Source organism: Falco biarmicus, chromosome 14, assembly GCF_023638135.1.
Source record: "Falco biarmicus isolate bFalBia1 chromosome 14, bFalBia1.pri, whole genome shotgun sequence".
In the NCBI taxonomy this organism is placed as follows: Eukaryota; Metazoa; Chordata; class Aves; order Falconiformes; family Falconidae; genus Falco; species Falco biarmicus.
In genome coordinates this window covers 19,531,322-19,548,360 of record NC_079301.1, presented here as the reverse complement: position 1 = coordinate 19,548,360, position 17,039 = coordinate 19,531,322, and the positions used below count along the sequence as shown (strand labels likewise).

The 17,039-nt window shown below is 39.0% G+C and overlaps 1 protein-coding gene across 3 annotated transcripts in view; it reads left to right on the top strand.

Annotated features, from left to right (window-relative positions):
* ACSL4 (acyl-CoA synthetase long chain family member 4) overlaps positions 1 to 15,005 on the top strand; it is a 40,787-nt gene extending 25,782 nt beyond the window's left edge. For all 3 annotated transcript variants that reach the window (XM_056359754.1, XM_056359753.1, XM_056359752.1), the window contains exons 6-17: positions 741 to 850; positions 941 to 1,079; positions 2,494 to 2,644; positions 3,820 to 3,943; positions 4,710 to 4,781; positions 7,540 to 7,679; positions 8,136 to 8,308; positions 8,506 to 8,580; positions 8,807 to 8,998; positions 9,539 to 9,653; positions 10,362 to 10,519; positions 12,577 to 15,005. In XM_056359754.1, coding sequence (XP_056215729.1) covers positions 741 to 850; positions 941 to 1,079; positions 2,494 to 2,644; positions 3,820 to 3,943; positions 4,710 to 4,781; positions 7,540 to 7,679; positions 8,136 to 8,308; positions 8,506 to 8,580; positions 8,807 to 8,998; positions 9,539 to 9,653; positions 10,362 to 10,519; positions 12,577 to 12,734 — 1,607 coding nt within the window. In that variant the 3' untranslated portion in view covers positions 12,735 to 15,005. The remainder of the gene's footprint in view (positions 1 to 740; positions 851 to 940; positions 1,080 to 2,493; positions 2,645 to 3,819; positions 3,944 to 4,709; positions 4,782 to 7,539; positions 7,680 to 8,135; positions 8,309 to 8,505; positions 8,581 to 8,806; positions 8,999 to 9,538; positions 9,654 to 10,361; positions 10,520 to 12,576) is intronic.
* Positions 15,006 to 17,039: the final 2,034 nt, after the last annotated feature.

Below are 17,039 nucleotides of genomic sequence, written 5' to 3'. Positions count from 1 at the left end.
AACAGCATCACTGTAGCTAGGCAGGGTTAAAAATAATCTAGCAACGTGAAGAACGTTCTGATTCTCTGCCTTGCCCCCATCAATAATTTCATGGGAGCAAGCAGAGTAGCTGACGCTGCTGAAAGAGCTTCTTGTAGGAGTGCATAGCTTTAAGCCGTGACTGGTGCCCTGAGACGTTTAGTGTCACCTCTCCCCCGACTTCTGGCTGCAAAGAGAGCTCAGGGCAGAACGCATTCTCAGTTGCTTCCTCTGTGATTGCTTAGTGCATTACTGTTGGGTTTTGGTGGGTATCTTTGTTCTGATGATTTCTTCTATACACTAGAATATTTGTTGGAAGGGACCTACAGCAATCATCTAGTCCAACTGCCTGACCAGTTCAGGGCTGACCAAAAGTTAAAGCACGTTGTTAAGAGCATTGTCCGTTTATGCCTGTTACACAGTGACAGGCTTGGGGAATTGACTGAAGGAAACCTGTCACAGTGTCTGACCACCTGATCTGTAAAGAAATGCTTCCTATACAGCCATCTACCTTGTTCCAGAGGTCTCTTGTGGCATAAAATTCTGATACGGAAAAATTAAAAAGCTGTTTCGTTTCCAAATTAGAAAATTCCCCATGGAGCAGATTTTTTCCCCCTCTCCTCCTGCAGTGCTTTCCAGTAAGCTAAAGCAAGAGCTTTTGCATTTAATATTACTTTAACCTTCTTTTTTCATGTTCTCTCTCCCTCCCCTTCCTGTAACAGTTGTTACATTGTATGCCACCCTGGGTGAAGAGGCAGTAACCTATGGTCTCAATGAGTGTGGAGCATCATATCTGGTCACTAGCACGGAACTTCTTGAGAGCAAACTTAAGGTAATTTGTTACCAACCTCACCTGCTACAAGCAATCCTATAATAATTTTACAGTGCATTCGGTGCTGAAAATTTCATTTCTCTCCTATAGACTGCACTGTCACAAGTCTCCTGTCTTAAACATATCATTTATGTGGACAAGAAGACTATCAATAAATTGGAATACCCTGATAATGTGGAGATTCATAGTATGCAGACAGTAGAAGAGCTGGGAGCCAAACCAGAAAACTGTAAGTGAATCACTTCTCAGAGAACGAATCAAGCAACATTAACAGTGAAATAAGACTTAGGTTAAGAGGGATGTGTCGAGAAAAAAAACACACCCCATGCAGGTCTCTAACACAAAGGCAGTGGCAGATTGCCAGTTCACCCTCTGGCTTCTTGTAAATAAATGGAAAATTTGTTTGATCTCTATTTATTGTCCTGCACCTTTGTTAAAGTGTCAGCTGTTTCAGGATAAAACTGTATTTTTCATTTCATAACCAGAATGAATTTTAAGACTCCAACTTTGTTTTAGGAAGTGAACTAGAACGTAGTGCAGCATTCCATTTTCTGCTACTCTTACCTTTTATTCATCCTGTTTTCACTGGTTTTCCTAAGAAAAATGGAGAAAGCACATGAGGCTTTTTTTTTGCTTATTGGCTTGGAAATGTCTTTTTTCCTAACCAATCTGTAGCTAAAAAGCACCTCGGGCTAGAGGAATAACCATTGCATCCCTTTTGACAATGGGCAGCCAGGAGCAACTATAAACATTTGCTTTAAAGAAGGAAAAAAGAACCCTGATCACCTCTTTTCCTTAAATCAGCAGTGTGTGCTCAGCCAGATCTCCTTTCTTGTGAGTTAGAGGAGATAAACTGGCAAAATAGCTTTTTGCAGGGAAGCACACATTTGTTACAACTGTTTATTTTCGATCAGCTTAAGGTAGGCATAGGAACCAGCAGTTACCCTGAGGGCTGCTGGTTTATTGTGGTGGTTTTTCCCTAAAAAAACTGCTTCCCTTGCAGACACTTCTGCTGCCTCTCTAGCTGTGAAAGCCATGAAAGCAAATTATTTTCATCCTAAGAATAAATGCCAAGGGATTAAAACAAAAGTCAAAAGTCAAGTGTTGTAAGCTTGCTGCTTTTCCACTAATTAGCAGCTTAGCTGAGGGAAAGTTCGTTTTTTTTTTAAAAAAAAAAAAATTCTTAGCTCTACAGCCTTGAGTTTGGAAGAGTAATTGACAGAAAAGCTGATTTGCAGCTTTCTGGGGTTTTTGGTTTTTTTCTCAACCTGTTGTTTCTCTCCAGTACTGTATTTCTCCCCTTCACTGCCCTTGACAGGTTTACTTGGCCTTCAGAAGGCTGCTTCTGCGAAACTTTCAGTCAGCTGTAAGATGTAAGGGCAAAAGAATCACCCAGGTTGTGTAGATGCCCAAATATTGGTCATTCTTTTCAAAATCTGCCTTCCCCTTGAAAACAAGACCACTCCGCTCTTCATCACTGACTTCTGCATCCACCACTGACCACTTAGCAGCACATTGTGCTTGGCCTTGCTGAGGCACCTGTTTCACACTGGTTGATTACATTGTCACATTGATTAATTACAGAAATAACAATTTAGAAAGTATATAAGGATCAATAACCATTTTCCTCCTGCATTTTGTAGCAAGCATTCTGCCAAGCAGACCTGTTCCTACAGACTTGGCTTTAGTAATGTACACCAGTGGCTCTACTGGGAGACCTAAAGGAGTGATGATGATGCATAAAAACTTAATAGCTGGAATGACAGGACAGTGCGAGAGAATACCTGGACTGGGGTAAGAAACACTTAGTTGTCATGTGTACAGGCAGATAAAACAGAACCTCTGAAAGATGGAAGTTAATAGAAGGCCTGTTGCTGGCATTGGGCGTTACCAAATTTCTTGGTTTTATTGTGAGCCTACTACTTTTAATTTATAAGAAGTGTATCTTGTGTTTGTGAATTTACCCTGTGGTTTGAAAAGTATGCCCTTTAGCTCATCTCACGTGCTGTTTCTACATATATTTTTTAAAATTATTATTATTATTACCCTTAGCTTTTAGGTCTGTGATGGATGTTTGCACTCTTGTGCATCAGAAGGTACCGCCAGATAAGGAGGTTCCTCATCTTGTCAAACTTGGGAATTTTTTTTTAATATGTTTTCAAGCAGCTAGAAGCACTTCAGGAAGTATGTCAGAGCCTACCGCTTCCACTGGTCTAGAGACACCACTGTTGGATGGATAGTGCACATGCTGCAGAATCTGCTCAAGTACACTTCACTAAGTGAGCGGAAAAGTAATAAATTGCACCTTAATGGTAGTAAAACCAACTGCAAATTCCCTCATGTTAACATTTTGAGGAAATTTTTCATGAATGTGGATATGTGTCGCTGCATTCACGAAGGGTTTAATAGCTGGAATAAGCTATGTTGCTAAACTCCTTTTGTGATAGGATATAAACCCAGTTCTGACCTGATGCTGAAAGCTTCTGTTAAGTGACAGCTCCGAGTTTCTTGCTGAGAAATCTCTTGAGAAATTATCTCCTGAAATAAGCCTCAGTACTTCAGTAATCAGCTCTCTTTCTACTAATATATTTTAGAAGGAGATACTGTGATGACTGTCAAGGATTTGTAAACCATTGGTGATTATTTTAAAATAGTGATTTCATCCTTAATTTTGTACGTGGGATGAAATTTCCCACAAGGAGAGGAAAGTGGAACATTAAGAAATCATTGAACTTCCTAGAAAACAAGGCAAATCCTGTAATTTATACCAATTTCCATAAGGTAGGATTTTCCCCACTTCGTTTATAAACTGTGATTTGAAATCACACCCTTCTCGTGTGCAAAATAAGAAGCCTCACTTGTGATCCATCTCTTGCAAACAGTAGCAACTAAGCACACAATAAAACTGTTAGTATTTTCCATCCGCTTGTGCATCATTGTTAATTATAGACAATCCTTTCCTTTCCTAGACCCAAGGATACTTACATTGGTTATTTGCCTTTGGCCCATGTATTAGAATTGACAGCAGAAATTTCTTGCATCACTTACGGCTGCAGGATTGGCTATTCCTCTCCGCTCACACTATCAGATCAGGTGAGGGGCGGGAGGGAAACAAAAGCAAACTTCAGCTTTTGCAGTCTGCGTCCTCCTTGCTTAGCTATCCTCTTTCGCTAAAGAATCGCTGGCGTATACGACACGCTACAGAAATGGTAGTTTTCTTTTCAGAAACGTTCCAGATGAACTACAGCAGCAGTCATACCATAGAATTTTTATTAAAACCTTTACTTTTATGATACTTAGGAAATCTGAAAGAAAACCTAATAAACGTATGTTGCGTTATCCACTGGATATCAGTGTAAAAACAGCTATCGATAGAGTTTTTGAAGTGATTTTAAGGGTTTGGTCTCACTTTATCAGTTTTTCATCCAGTTACTGTAGATCTTCTATTTAGCCCTTTTTCCATTTAACAATCAAGATACATAAGAGCAAGTTAAGCTGGAAAAGAATGTTCTGTATGTTTTGCTGGTATAGAGGTGGCGTCAGGCAAAAAAAAAAACCTCCCAGAGGAAGATGGAGGAAAGCAAGTATTAGAGGGAGGAAGCGAGAGAAAGACATAAAAAGTGGACTTAACCAGGTTGGGCTCGTGAAACATCTAGTATTTTGGTTGAATTTGTTGTTAATCTTACCTACTTTTTCCATCACAATGGGGGAAAAAAGAATTTACACGGGAAATATTTTTTTGAGGGATGGGAAAGAGATTTAAACAAATTACAAGCTGATACAGGTCCCTCTTTTAAGTCCTTTTCTAAAGAGCTGCTTGGTGTTCAGCTTCATAAATGGATATTTTTCCTTGTTACAGTCAAGTAAAATCAAGAAGGGAAGCAAAGGAGACTGCACTGTACTTAAGCCTACACTGATGGCAGCTGTGCCTGTAAGTATGCAGAAGCAGATATGTTTAGAAAAAAAATGATGCTTCCTATCTTGCTAGAAAAATCTATTTAATAACACTTTTTTTTTTTCCCTCTTCACATGTAAGTAACTATCACTAATAGGGAAAAAGCAGAATATAGAAATTCTGGTTGTCACTAGTTGAACTGAGTACTGGTGCTGCAGATAAGCACAAGAATAAACGTGTGCTAAAGCCAAGACCCTTTTTGATCCAAAACTGTAAATACGTTTTACTAGTTACAAGTTTTACCGGGCTACCGATACAACAATGGGATGCAGAAAGTCTTTGATATTCACAGTGTGAAACTTCTTTTTGCACAGGGAGAAAGCCAGGTGGCTTTGGCAAAGATGGTCACCGTAAGGATATCAGTTGCAGAACTCGGCAAGTGAGGCTGCGCTGCCATAGCTGTCGGCGTGCTCAGTCTCAGCTGCTTGTCTCCAAAGTCATTCTTGCTGTTCTTAGGGTGAGCAGGCCATGCTTGGTCTCCTCATGCAAGAAAAAATGATCTGGTGACTGTAACTCCTATCGCTTTTGTAACTTAGGATGAGCTTTGGGTGACCAGGCTTCTGCATTCCACAAGGTCTTAGTGCTGTCTGAAAAATACACAAGAGTTTGCGTCTTTCTAATGCAAAAACCTTCCTCCCGTGTCCTGGGATCACATGGGCTGCTTTTATGATTGTATCACACCTGTGGCTCACCACACTGGTAGCACCAGCTTCTGCCACGTGGTGGTGGGGGGGTGAGCAGGAGGATCTTACCTGGTTTAAGAACAGTGAGCTTTCCTTGTGTTTGGTTGCTTGCAGCACCTTTTATGAATAGCCAAGAGTTTTCAATTGCTCGCATTTTTTTGTTTTATAAAATAATAGTCATGTATATAGGCTTGTTCTTTTTCTTGATAATTGAGTAAAAATTATGATGCCTGAGAACTCCAGCTTTTTGGAAAATACAAATTTAAATTGATTTCCTGGGGGAAATTCAAATGCTAGACTACTGACAAAACACATGTAAATTTTAAATACAATCATAATCCCTCTTGGAAGGATTTTTTTGGTATGGGTTTTTTTTGGCACATGCAGACAGCTTCATATGAACTGCAGAACAGTGATAATGCTGAACCCACCTAAATGTCTCGATTCTACGGACTTACTATCACAAAGAAGTTGGAGAAAAACCAAAACTGAAACTGATGATCCATTTTCAATTGACAGCGTATAGGATCTAGAGTTCAACAAGCTACAGCAAAGAGGAAAAACCTTCAGAAAGCCCCAGCAGGAACAACACTTCCATAATGTCATCTAATAAATATTTCTCTCTCTAGAACTATTTTTTTTATCATCAAAATATTGTAACATCAGCAGTGATTAGAATGTATAAGGAATGAAATGGAAAATAATTCTAACAGAATCCAGAGACACAAGTATTTCTAAATACTTGATACAATCGGAACACTGTAATAAGGGTTAATAGTCCCTTCTAGCCTTTGTAATTATGAATACCTTGTCATGCCTCTGTATTCTTTCAAAGAAGGTACAATTAATTCTGCTTTAAGATATCTGTCTGGCTTTTGGGAATATTGGATGATACTCTGCAGGTAAACTGTGCTGAAAATTGTGCATGGTCTTTTTGAAATTTTAGTTTGTCTAAATCCCAGTTATGGATACTTGAAGGAACTAATCAAAAACAGTAATGAGAGTTGTTTCTACTAAGACTTTAATATTTTGATCTCTGATATTTCATCATTTTCATAGCTTTCTTCTCAATTTTAATTTGACCGTTGTTAGAAAGCACATAAATATTTCAAAGCATTGTGCTCTGTAACAAACTCAGAGCCAATCCTTAAACTTCTGTTAAGTACTTCACCAGTCTGAACATTATTTATTTTAAGTTCTGTGTATTTTAGTGATCATAAGCTTATTATTTTAATGGAAATTAATTTCTTGTCGATGACAGAATTGTGGTTTTTTTTGTCAAGTAACTAACTACTAGAGCCATGTTGCTTTGAAAGTTGAAAAACCTCTCGGAAAAGGCAGTGGTGAAATGAAATCCTTTAGTTCGTTCCCTTGGGCTTACCAATTGCCATGGATAAAGTACAGCATCGAGACCAAGCACGATAGGCCTTGCATGGTGTGTACCCACCGTTAGCAAAGGGATTTAGCTAAGCTTGAATTCAAAATTTTCTAGATCAGTTTGTCACGTTTGAAGTACAGATTAAGGTGTTAATAAAGCTATGGTATGTTACCCAAGATTTGTAGCTGTGGTTGATAGAGAAGACGTCTTCAGAACGCGGGGTGGAAAGTATTTTAACACCAAATCTAAGGTTCAGACAGCCATTTGAGAAATGCAAGGGGTACCAGGAATTACTGCAGAATGCCTTAAGACCCACAATGGTTACTCCGTTACTTGCCCTTGACTTAACCTGTCTGCCTAATTGAAGGCAAGTTTTCTAATATAAGGCGTGTACTACAGCACGAGGGTTCTTCCTTCTAGTGATACTGCTGTGAGAGGAGAAAAGTAAGGCTAAGTCACTAATTTTCTGCTGCATTTTTGATATTTCATTCCACCCATTTCAAATAGCTCCAAGCTGTGACGGTCTATAAATTGAGTAATTGATCACACATTAAAAACATTACAGTTAAGCATTGCCTATTTTTAAAGAACTTTATTTTTAACAAGGAATTTAATTTATACGTGCTAGCCTATTCTGTGTGGTAATTTTTCTTGCTTTTTTAACACTTTGTAGGAAATAATGGACAGAATTTATAAAAACGTAATGAGTAAAGTTCAAGAGATGAACTATATTCAGAGAACTCTGTTCAAGATAGGCTATGACTACAAACTGGAACAAATCAAGAGGGGATACGATGCGCCTCTGTGTAACTTGTAAGTATAATTCTCAGTCCAAGTGTACCTTTTTCCTTGTGACTTGACAGTCTAAAAGAATAATCGTCTAAGCGATCTGACATCAGACAGTTCTCATCCAACATGCGAATATAATCCAATGGCTAACTGAAATAATCCAAGTTCTTACTGGAAATGGATAAGATATTTAACGGTAGAAATGACTAATCTTCAGGACAGATGACTAGTTGGTTTCCATTGCTCTTTTCTTTATTTAGTAATAAAATTGGAATGTTTGTTCAGTTAAGTTACAGGAATTTTGCCATCTTCAAGTGTTCCACAAGAGGTAACATTTTTGATTGTCCCTGCTGTCCACTAAAATCTGTGAATAATGACTGAGTTAATTTTTAAGGTGTTCCAAATAGGAAGGTTTGTGTCTTTTCATTTTCGTAAAAGTGAACAGAGTGAAAAATTTAATGCTTTTTTCCTTCTTTCAAGACTGTTATTTAAAAAAGTAAAGGCACTACTGGGAGGGAACGTCCGTATGATGCTTTCTGGAGGAGCACCACTCTCGCCTCAAACACAAAGATTCATGAACATCTGTTTTTGCTGTCCTGTTGGTCAAGGCTATGGACTAACAGAAACATGCGGAGCTGGAACAATTACAGAAGGTAGTTAAAACACTTCTGGACATAGACAATTTAAGGTATAGATAGATACGAGGGTTTGTGGGTTTTTTTAAGGTCAAAATAGCTGTAGTTTTTAATTGCAATAAAGTAACCCGAGATAAGCTACTGCCTTATATGTGGTTTGAGTTTATACTTCAGACAACAAAAATCTTTGTATTCTTCCTTTTTCTCTCCCTAAGTGGCTGATTACAGCACAGGCAGAGTTGGAGCTCCTCTTATTTGCTGCGAAATAAAATTGAGAGACTGGCAAGAAGGTGAGAGGATTAAGTGTTTTTATTTCAGAGTAACTAATTTAACCACAGCTTAGCTGGTTTCTTTGCCTACCTGCTTAGCTTGTGTAGCATACAAAGTAATTGTGTATCTTTGATAATAGTCATCAATTTGTGTGCATTAACTTCCAAGACTGAAGTTTCAAAATACGTTCTTGGCAGCAGAATATACAAGTTAAAAATAACTGTGTGGGGATTTTCTTGTTTTCAGGGGGCTATACTAATAAAGACAAGCCTAATCCTAGAGGAGAAATTGTAATTGGTGGACCTAATGTCTCAATGGGATATTTTAAAAATGAAGAGAAGACAACAGAAGAATTCTCCATTGATGAGAACGGTCAGAGATGGTTCTGTACAGGAGATATAGGGGAATTTCATCCAGATGGGTGTCTGCAGATCATAGGTGGGTCTCAATTTTTGATCTCATCACTTATTACAAGATCTTGACTAAACATCATTATAAGCATGCTGTTAACCCTGCTGCTTTGCAAGGGCTAATCTACTTAAGGTTACCTGCTTGCAGAATCCCAGTGTAAAAACCACATTCCCAAAAGTCCTCACAGCTGTAGGAAAATTTTGGAAGTGGTGCCATTATCACTATCTAAATTTAGCACATGGACTTTAAAGAATAAATGTAAGATTAATTTTTGGTACCAATTACAAAGCTTTAAAATCGGAGTCCCTATCACTTCCATACAAGTTGTGTGACAAGAAGTATAGTGCTATATAAACCTTATAGAAGCATTTATAAAGTTGGCAGAATACGTACATGCTATTAGCTGCTTAAAATTTTTAATAAGGTGCTTTAATTCATGTTTATTAAGAATCTTGCATAGCATTGCACAAAATACGTATCTAGTGGCTTTGCAAACGAGTCTGTAGAAATGCAGAAGTTTAAAAGGATCAAGTTTGGGTTTTTTTCCCCTCTCCCCTCAACTCCTAGATCGCAAGAAAGACTTGGTAAAGCTACAAGCAGGAGAATATGTATCTCTCGGCAAAGTAGAGGCAGCCCTGAAGAACTGTCCATTGATTGACAATATCTGTGCTTATGCCAAAAGGTAAGAGTGGTATTAATTTAGAAACTCCATTTAGGGTAAACATGGAATATAGGCTCTGACCCACTTCTCTGATGATATACTATAGTTTTCCATGGTTTCCACTGAACAACCCCCCCCTTACCAGAGCACAGGTTATAAACATCATCCCTGAAGTAGCACAGGTACCAAAATTTCCCAAAACCCGAAGAAATTACCAATGTTTTTCTGTTAGCGTTTCTCCTATCCACTCCAGTTCCATCCCATCCCCGAACAGTATCATTATATTTAGCATCTATTATGGCTTTCTGTCAGAATAACAGAGAAAAGTTTATCTGGACACTTTGTACCTGATCCAGAGCTCTCCACTGAGTCTGGGAAACTGTCCCAGTCCCCCCTCTCCCTCCCCTCAACTTAAACACGCTACATGAAGAGACTTAGCTAAACAGTAGCTGTAGCTGGGAGGCTAAACAGAGAGGTGCACTTGTAAAATTACAGCAAAGCATGATACTGATAAAACCTAATGCTGTAAACCAACTTAGAGTATCTTTGGTAAGTCATCGGTTGTTAAGACTGAATATACAAGAAGGATGCTGTATGGGGAAACAACTACAGTTCAAAAAGCACTCTGGATCTGCGTATCTAACATCAAGTAAGCATTTCATGTTCTGAAATGGAAGCCTCAACTGTTTGGGTTTTTCCTTCCTTCTTTCTCTTGCCACCCTGTGGTAGTGACCAGTCTTACGTGATCAGTTTTGTGGTCCCTAATCAGAAGAAGCTGACTGCATTAGCTGAGCAGAAAGGCATCAGCGGAACCTGGGTAGATATTTGTAACAATCCTACAATGGAAGCTGAAATACTGCGAGAGATTAAAGAAGTGGCAAACAAGAGTAAGTAAAGCGGTGTATTGCGCTAGCCAATCTCACAGTGCATATCCAGCAAAAATCTTACCCTCTGAAGTTATCCTAACTGCTCTTCCTTCTTCCTGTTGCCTCTGTATCTGCCACAACTTCATATCAGAGGCAAAGACCCACATCAAGTTGTTGCCTGTTATCCGAGGAATTGACATACTTTCTAGTCATTTTTAAAAAAAAAAAAAAAATCAGATTTTTTTTTTCCAATTAAATTCTAGAGAGAGGTTGCTTGTCTAATATAGTTAAAATAAGATCCAAAAGAGCTGTCAGTTTGGAAGGAAAGTCACAAGACACTTGCTAGTAAGAAAACTAGTTAAGCAAGAGATTTCAAAGATATTTTTTTTCCCCACACAACTTCGTCCCTGACAGTTTCGAACAACCACGATCCTTGTGGTTGTAATGGCTTAAAAGCCTGCTACTCCTTGCTGTAGTACTGAGTGATCGAAAGCCCCATCAATCCTTTACAGGGCCAAACAATTAACAAACTAGCTGGGGAAAAAGTCTCTAAGCACTTGACACTGTATCTGAGGGAAATAGGCACACAGTAAGCACTGCCTCTTGAACTTTAGAGATTCTGCCTTTTGAAACAAACAAACAAAAAAATAAACAGGAATGAAAGACACTATTAAGTCTTGCCTTAAAAAAAAAATAATAAATCAGTCCATAGGTCTCAGACTTGGGTTTAAACATTTCAGTGTTTTTCTATCATGAACTAGGCAAATTACTATGCATACACATTCCTTATACCTTCTAGGTAGTAATATATCACTGAGAGATAATGAATTTGAAACTTCTTTAAAAACTATTTTAAAGAGATGGTTCTCATTTTTAGCAGATCATGCATCCTCATCATAAGCAGGCGTATAGCTAAATAACAGAACGTTGCCAGTTTGAAGTCAGAGAGACAGGAGAGCTCCTGGGGACAGACTTACAGCCAGAGATCCTATGTTTGGCCAAGAAGCCAAGTGACAGGACAAGAGGAAACAGCCTGAAGTTGCACCCAGGGGAGGTTTAGGTTGGACATCAGGAAAAAAATCTTCACCAAAAGGGTGGTCAGGCACTGGCACAGGCTGCCCAGGGAAGCGGTGCAGTCACCATCCCTGGAGGTGTTTAAAAGACGTGCAGGTGTGGCGCTTAGGGACACGGTTTGGTGGTGGCCTTGGCAGTGTTGGGTTAATGGTTGGACTTGATCTTGAAGGTCTTTTCCAGCCTAAATGATCCTGTGATCCTGGAGGCTGTGCTGCCACAGGTGTCCTACAAGTTGAGCTGCACGTCTGTGCGTGTGGGATCCCCTTACAGGCCGACATGCAGGAGCTGGCAGCAAAGTCCATCACATCTGGCACACACACGGCAGCTCCCTGCCCTGTTCCCGATGTCCCTGCCCTTCTCCCCGAAGCAGTTACCTACCTCCTCCATCTCTTAACCCTCCTTGGCCCCTTGCCTGGGCGGGAGATAGAAGCAGCTTTGGTTGCGGTGGGGCTGGTGAACGTGCCAAGCCACTGCTTCTCACTGAAGGGCGAGTAGGTGACTAATGCAAGAAATCCAGGGAAGTCCCTTTATTTTGAACTCTAAACAAACTCCTAGGAAGGAAAAATTAGGGGTGGGGGAATCATTCAACCATGGAAAGTACAGAAGTACTTCATTATAATTTAAATATGAAGCACATACAGCTTAGTCTGAGTCAATAGAGTTATTGCTATGTTCCTACAGTAAAGATACAACTCTGCGTGTATCCTGTTGTGACAGTAGTCTCAGATCTTCAGGCTACAAACTCCTTTGTTGCAAGCTTTAATTTTTACGCTGTCCCATCCAATACAGCTCTTAAGTGTTGTTAGAATATTTGCACACTAAACCCAGCACTCAGCAGTGGTACAAGATTAAATTTGCTTGTGGCCCTTCTGTAAAGTTACTTCATGAAGTAGGACACCCTATTATACAAGCTACAATCACCTTAGATTTTTAGGTAGCATGAATTAGTATTTCATTTAGCTGTGCGATCATACTCATGCTTTTGTTTCTTCTTGTCCCTGCAGTGAAATTGGAAAGGTTTGAAATACCCATCAAAGTACGGTTAAGCCCTGAACCATGGACCCCAGAGACCGGGTTAGTAACAGATGCTTTCAAGCTGAAGAGGAAAGAACTGAAAAACCATTACCTCAATGACATCGAAAGAATGTACGGAGGCAAATAAACAAGTCATGCTGACCAGAAAGTTGTGCAGATGGTTCCTTCTCATGCCTTTGGATGTCTGTGTATACTGTAGATACCACATGTGCAGAAAATACACCAAATGATGGATGTTTCTGTACTCTCCATGGAGTATAACAGAGAATATCTTAGACTCCAAATTCCTGATTATTAGCAGATTAGATGCTATGGTCTTCATAAAGTTTCACGTGATCATCTCCAGTTTTGAGACAGACATCATTATGTGAAGCAGTATGACCAGGTAATTCTATTATTATTGTTTCTCTAGCATATTCACAGTGCTTGCAATTTCTCTTTAATTCAGTCTGAAATCTGGCCTGTATTTCAAAGAGAAAAATTAATGTAATTGTGATGATTCTTCTGTCATAGTAAGATACTCACTGAGGGAAGGAAAAAAGTATTTGGAGTCTACCCTTCTCCATTTAAAAACAAAACCAAGATGACAACGTTAGTCAAGAACTTGCTAGAGATCACTAATAACACACAGCTTGAGAACGGAGGGGCTCTTCTGCACATCAGTTAGTTTCCTGAATATTTACAGTGCCTAAAAAGGAATATAAAGTACACTTACTGAAATAAAGGTGAACTGAAAAGCTTTCTAAACAAAGTTATTTGAAATTTCATTCAAGAGCATTGAATTAACTGTATTTTAATTGAAGCAGAGCTTTCCACTAGGACACGGCATAACAGAAAACAAAGACCTGCTCTGCTACAGGAGGTGCCGATGAGAAATCATCACCTGAATGCAGAATGCAAAACTTGCATCTCGACTGGCAAACAGTTGTCTAAGCAGATTTGAAGCTCAAAGGAGTTGTGGCGGTTTTTCGTTTGGATTTTGTTGAGGGTTGATTGGTGGTTTTATTTTTAAGGCACTGATCCTCTAGACCTTCGCATACATGTGAGTAACGGTACAGGTTACCTGTATGTAATTTAGAGGATCAGGTTCTGAACGCCAGTGTTCACTTTATGGAAAGGTATTTCCGTTCACCTTTTAAATACGGTAAGCATAACAAGGCAACCAAAACCCAACGGTAGTTTCCCCATGTAGCCTTGTTTTACTTAAAGAAAAGTAGTCTGTGACCAGGGGATCTTCGTTTTATGGAACTTGTAAAAAGGGACAAATCACTCTTTACAGAAATGCATTATAAAAACATTCTCTTATTAACTGGAAGTCACAGGTGTGAAGAAATGGGAAGATACAATTTAATGGTCCATCATTTTGTGTGCAGAATCCTGTACTGTGTCTTCTTTTGACTTGTAACTGAGCTCCCGCATCCCTGCTAGCTCTTCACACTTGAACCATAAGTGCTGTAAAAAAGTGGAGGCTCTTGATACTGTTCTACTTTGCACTTTCTTAATCGTTTTATATATGTTGCTTACATTTTGTACAGCTGTGGCCCTCAACTGCTATATATTACAAATTCATTTTAAAGTATTTATAGATTTCTATTCATAATATTTGTGTTGTGTATATGATGGTTGAAGAGAAAAATTATTTGGTATTGTCACTGTACAGAAAGTAAAAGATTTTGTACGATGCTTCTCTGAAACACACTAGCTTGCAATTTCAGGGCAAGTTTTTCCTTTATTGCATGTATGTGTATTTTTCTTTTTTCCAGTTCAAACTGATTTTGGCAAAAATAAATCATGGCTATATACTCATTAACTAAACCATCCCTTCTCCTTGGGACCAACTTCAGACTTCCCCATGCATAACTTTCTCTGGCCAGTCCAGAGCACTGCCAGCTCATCTTCCAAGAGCCTTGGGGAAGGAAAGGGAAAAAGAAAATGTGATTATGAAGCTGACTGTCTTAGTTGTGAATGCAACTACAGCAGCCACTAAAAAGACGGAGGAAATAGCTTTTCTAAAAAATAATTATTTTTTTTTTAAGACACATATAGCTGGTTTACAACAACAGGAAATACTTCTGTACCAGCAGCAGCTTTTTAAATGACTGTCCTGGAGCTACGTTACCAATTTTTCAGTGTTCAAAATTGGTCACTATTAAGTAGCCTTTAGTCAGCCTGTTAGCATCACAAAGTTAAATACATGTAAGAAAGTTACTTGCACTCAAGTCGGTGAGCAGGTTGTACTTTTTTTTTTTAAAACCATAAATGTATTTATATGAAATGTATTTTATCTAGACTGCAGGTATCTTCTGTGTCTTGGTTGACTGAGGATTGCTATTTTCAATATATACATACACCATGTTAACATTTCAAAAGTGGAATACAATTTAAATGGTTCAACAATTTTGTGAGTCTTGTTTTCTGAAAGATCTTGCGTATTGCACAGATTGCCTCATGTTCTCCCTGACACCGAGCGAACCTTAGAAGAACTGCTCAAAAGAAACAATAAGTACACATGCAGACGTTGAGAACAAAACTAGGCCCACCCTAGGCTTTTCTTTTAAGAAATAAAGTAAACATGGATGTGTCACAAAAGACAACTCGATACACATCAGCTTTTGGGGCATATTTGGAGAAGGGGAAGGATTACATCAGGCTGCCTTCAAATACGGGGGTTATTTGCAAATCTAACACTTGCAGTTTGGTAAGAATTTTATCCTTATTTTTAATGAATTTAAATTATTTTGTGACAGAGCTTGTGGAGAGGAACGAAACAATGAGCAGGGATGTCCTTCTCACCATTAAAAATAGGGAACTAGGATGCAGATGAAGTGATAGACTATGGCCTCAAAACTATTGTGTCGTGTTTACAGATGATACCCTGGGCTCAACTGAAAGGACATCTGCTGTGGGACTGAAGTGTGAGGGAGAGGTTCATTGACTAAATGTCAGTGTTCCAGAAAGCTCAGAGTAGCTGCAACTTCTTCAGAAAGCAGGTTCAGAATTCAAAATAATCCTCCTAAGTCTGAGAAAAAAGTTCAAAGAGAAACAAAATCCCGTTTGGGCATGTCTGATACAAGATTATATTTAGGTCAAAAAACATGGGATATCTAGAGAAAGCCAGAGTATAACCAGTAACTGGGACTAGTTGGCTTAACATGAAGGAAGATTATTGACGAGTGTAGGTGGCCTGAAGGAGAATGGCACGCGGCAAAAGATTATTAACCTTGACCTACACCCAGCGTTACCCTAACAAAGGCACAAAAGAGCTGTCACCAGTGGAAGAGGAGGTAGTTTTAAGTGGCATTTACAATCCGACATTTGAAAAGAAACACAGAGCTTGAACACGGTTCCTTCCTAACTACGGAACTAGTGGCTCAAGATTGCTGCCACTGAAAGGCTTCAGAGCCTCCGTCGATGAAGGTTAAACAAACATCTTTTGGGGACAGCTTTGACACAGAACCTTGGGTGGGGGCTGGAAGAGGAGACCTGGTTCCTGTACATAATGCAACAGTGATGTGGCACGTAACAGGTGTCATTAATTGGTTTGAAAGGGAAAAAAACCAAACCCCCAAACTGAGAAAGCAGTAAGTTACTCCCTTAAGAGCAGGTGAGGTGGTGTTTAACCAACCTGATACAATTTTAGCGCCCTTTATAACTTCTGAGAACTTTGAGCATAAGGTGATACTGTGAGTGCCTGCCAGGTAAGAGTTGAGAACATGGGTCACAAATTTTCAGTCATGAAACCCAAAAACAACCAAACAGACCCAAAACCTAATTCTATCACATCCCAGAATGGCAGTTTCAAATAATGACATTGCATTCTAATGATAAATTAGTTGTGTGCTGCACTTACAGGCAACAGAAAAATAAATTCTCGTTATGTATTTGGTATTGGGGGGGGGATTTGGGGGGTGGTGGGGGTGGTTTTTTATGGTTTTTGTTTTGTGCTTATTTTTTTACTGAGCCTGCCCTAATGGCTAAGCTTGATTTACTCTCATGTACATAGATTTCCCCTTTGCAGGCTAAAATTTAAACATTAGAAACTCAAAAATAACAAATCTTGTGCTTCTTTTGCCTAAGATACCACAAAGATGATTTATAAAGTACAATCAGTAAAACTTGCAGTCACTGCTTAGATGGAATTGAGAACATAAAGTAAAAAAAGCATGAACTTACCTGGATTAATAAACAAAATGCATTTCCAGTTAACTCAGCACTGCTACAGAGTAGATTATTGATGGCTTTTTTTTTTTTTTTTTAATATGACAGGATTGCATCAGCCACCCACGGAGGAATAGGGCTGCCTGTATTAAATACACTTCTTGTTGGCCTGTCACTTTTACATAATTTCAATTGAATGAGTTTCAACAGAAATGGGGTGTTGTCTGCACTATTGCTTTGCTACTGGGAGCTGTAGTATCTAGAATCTTGCTAC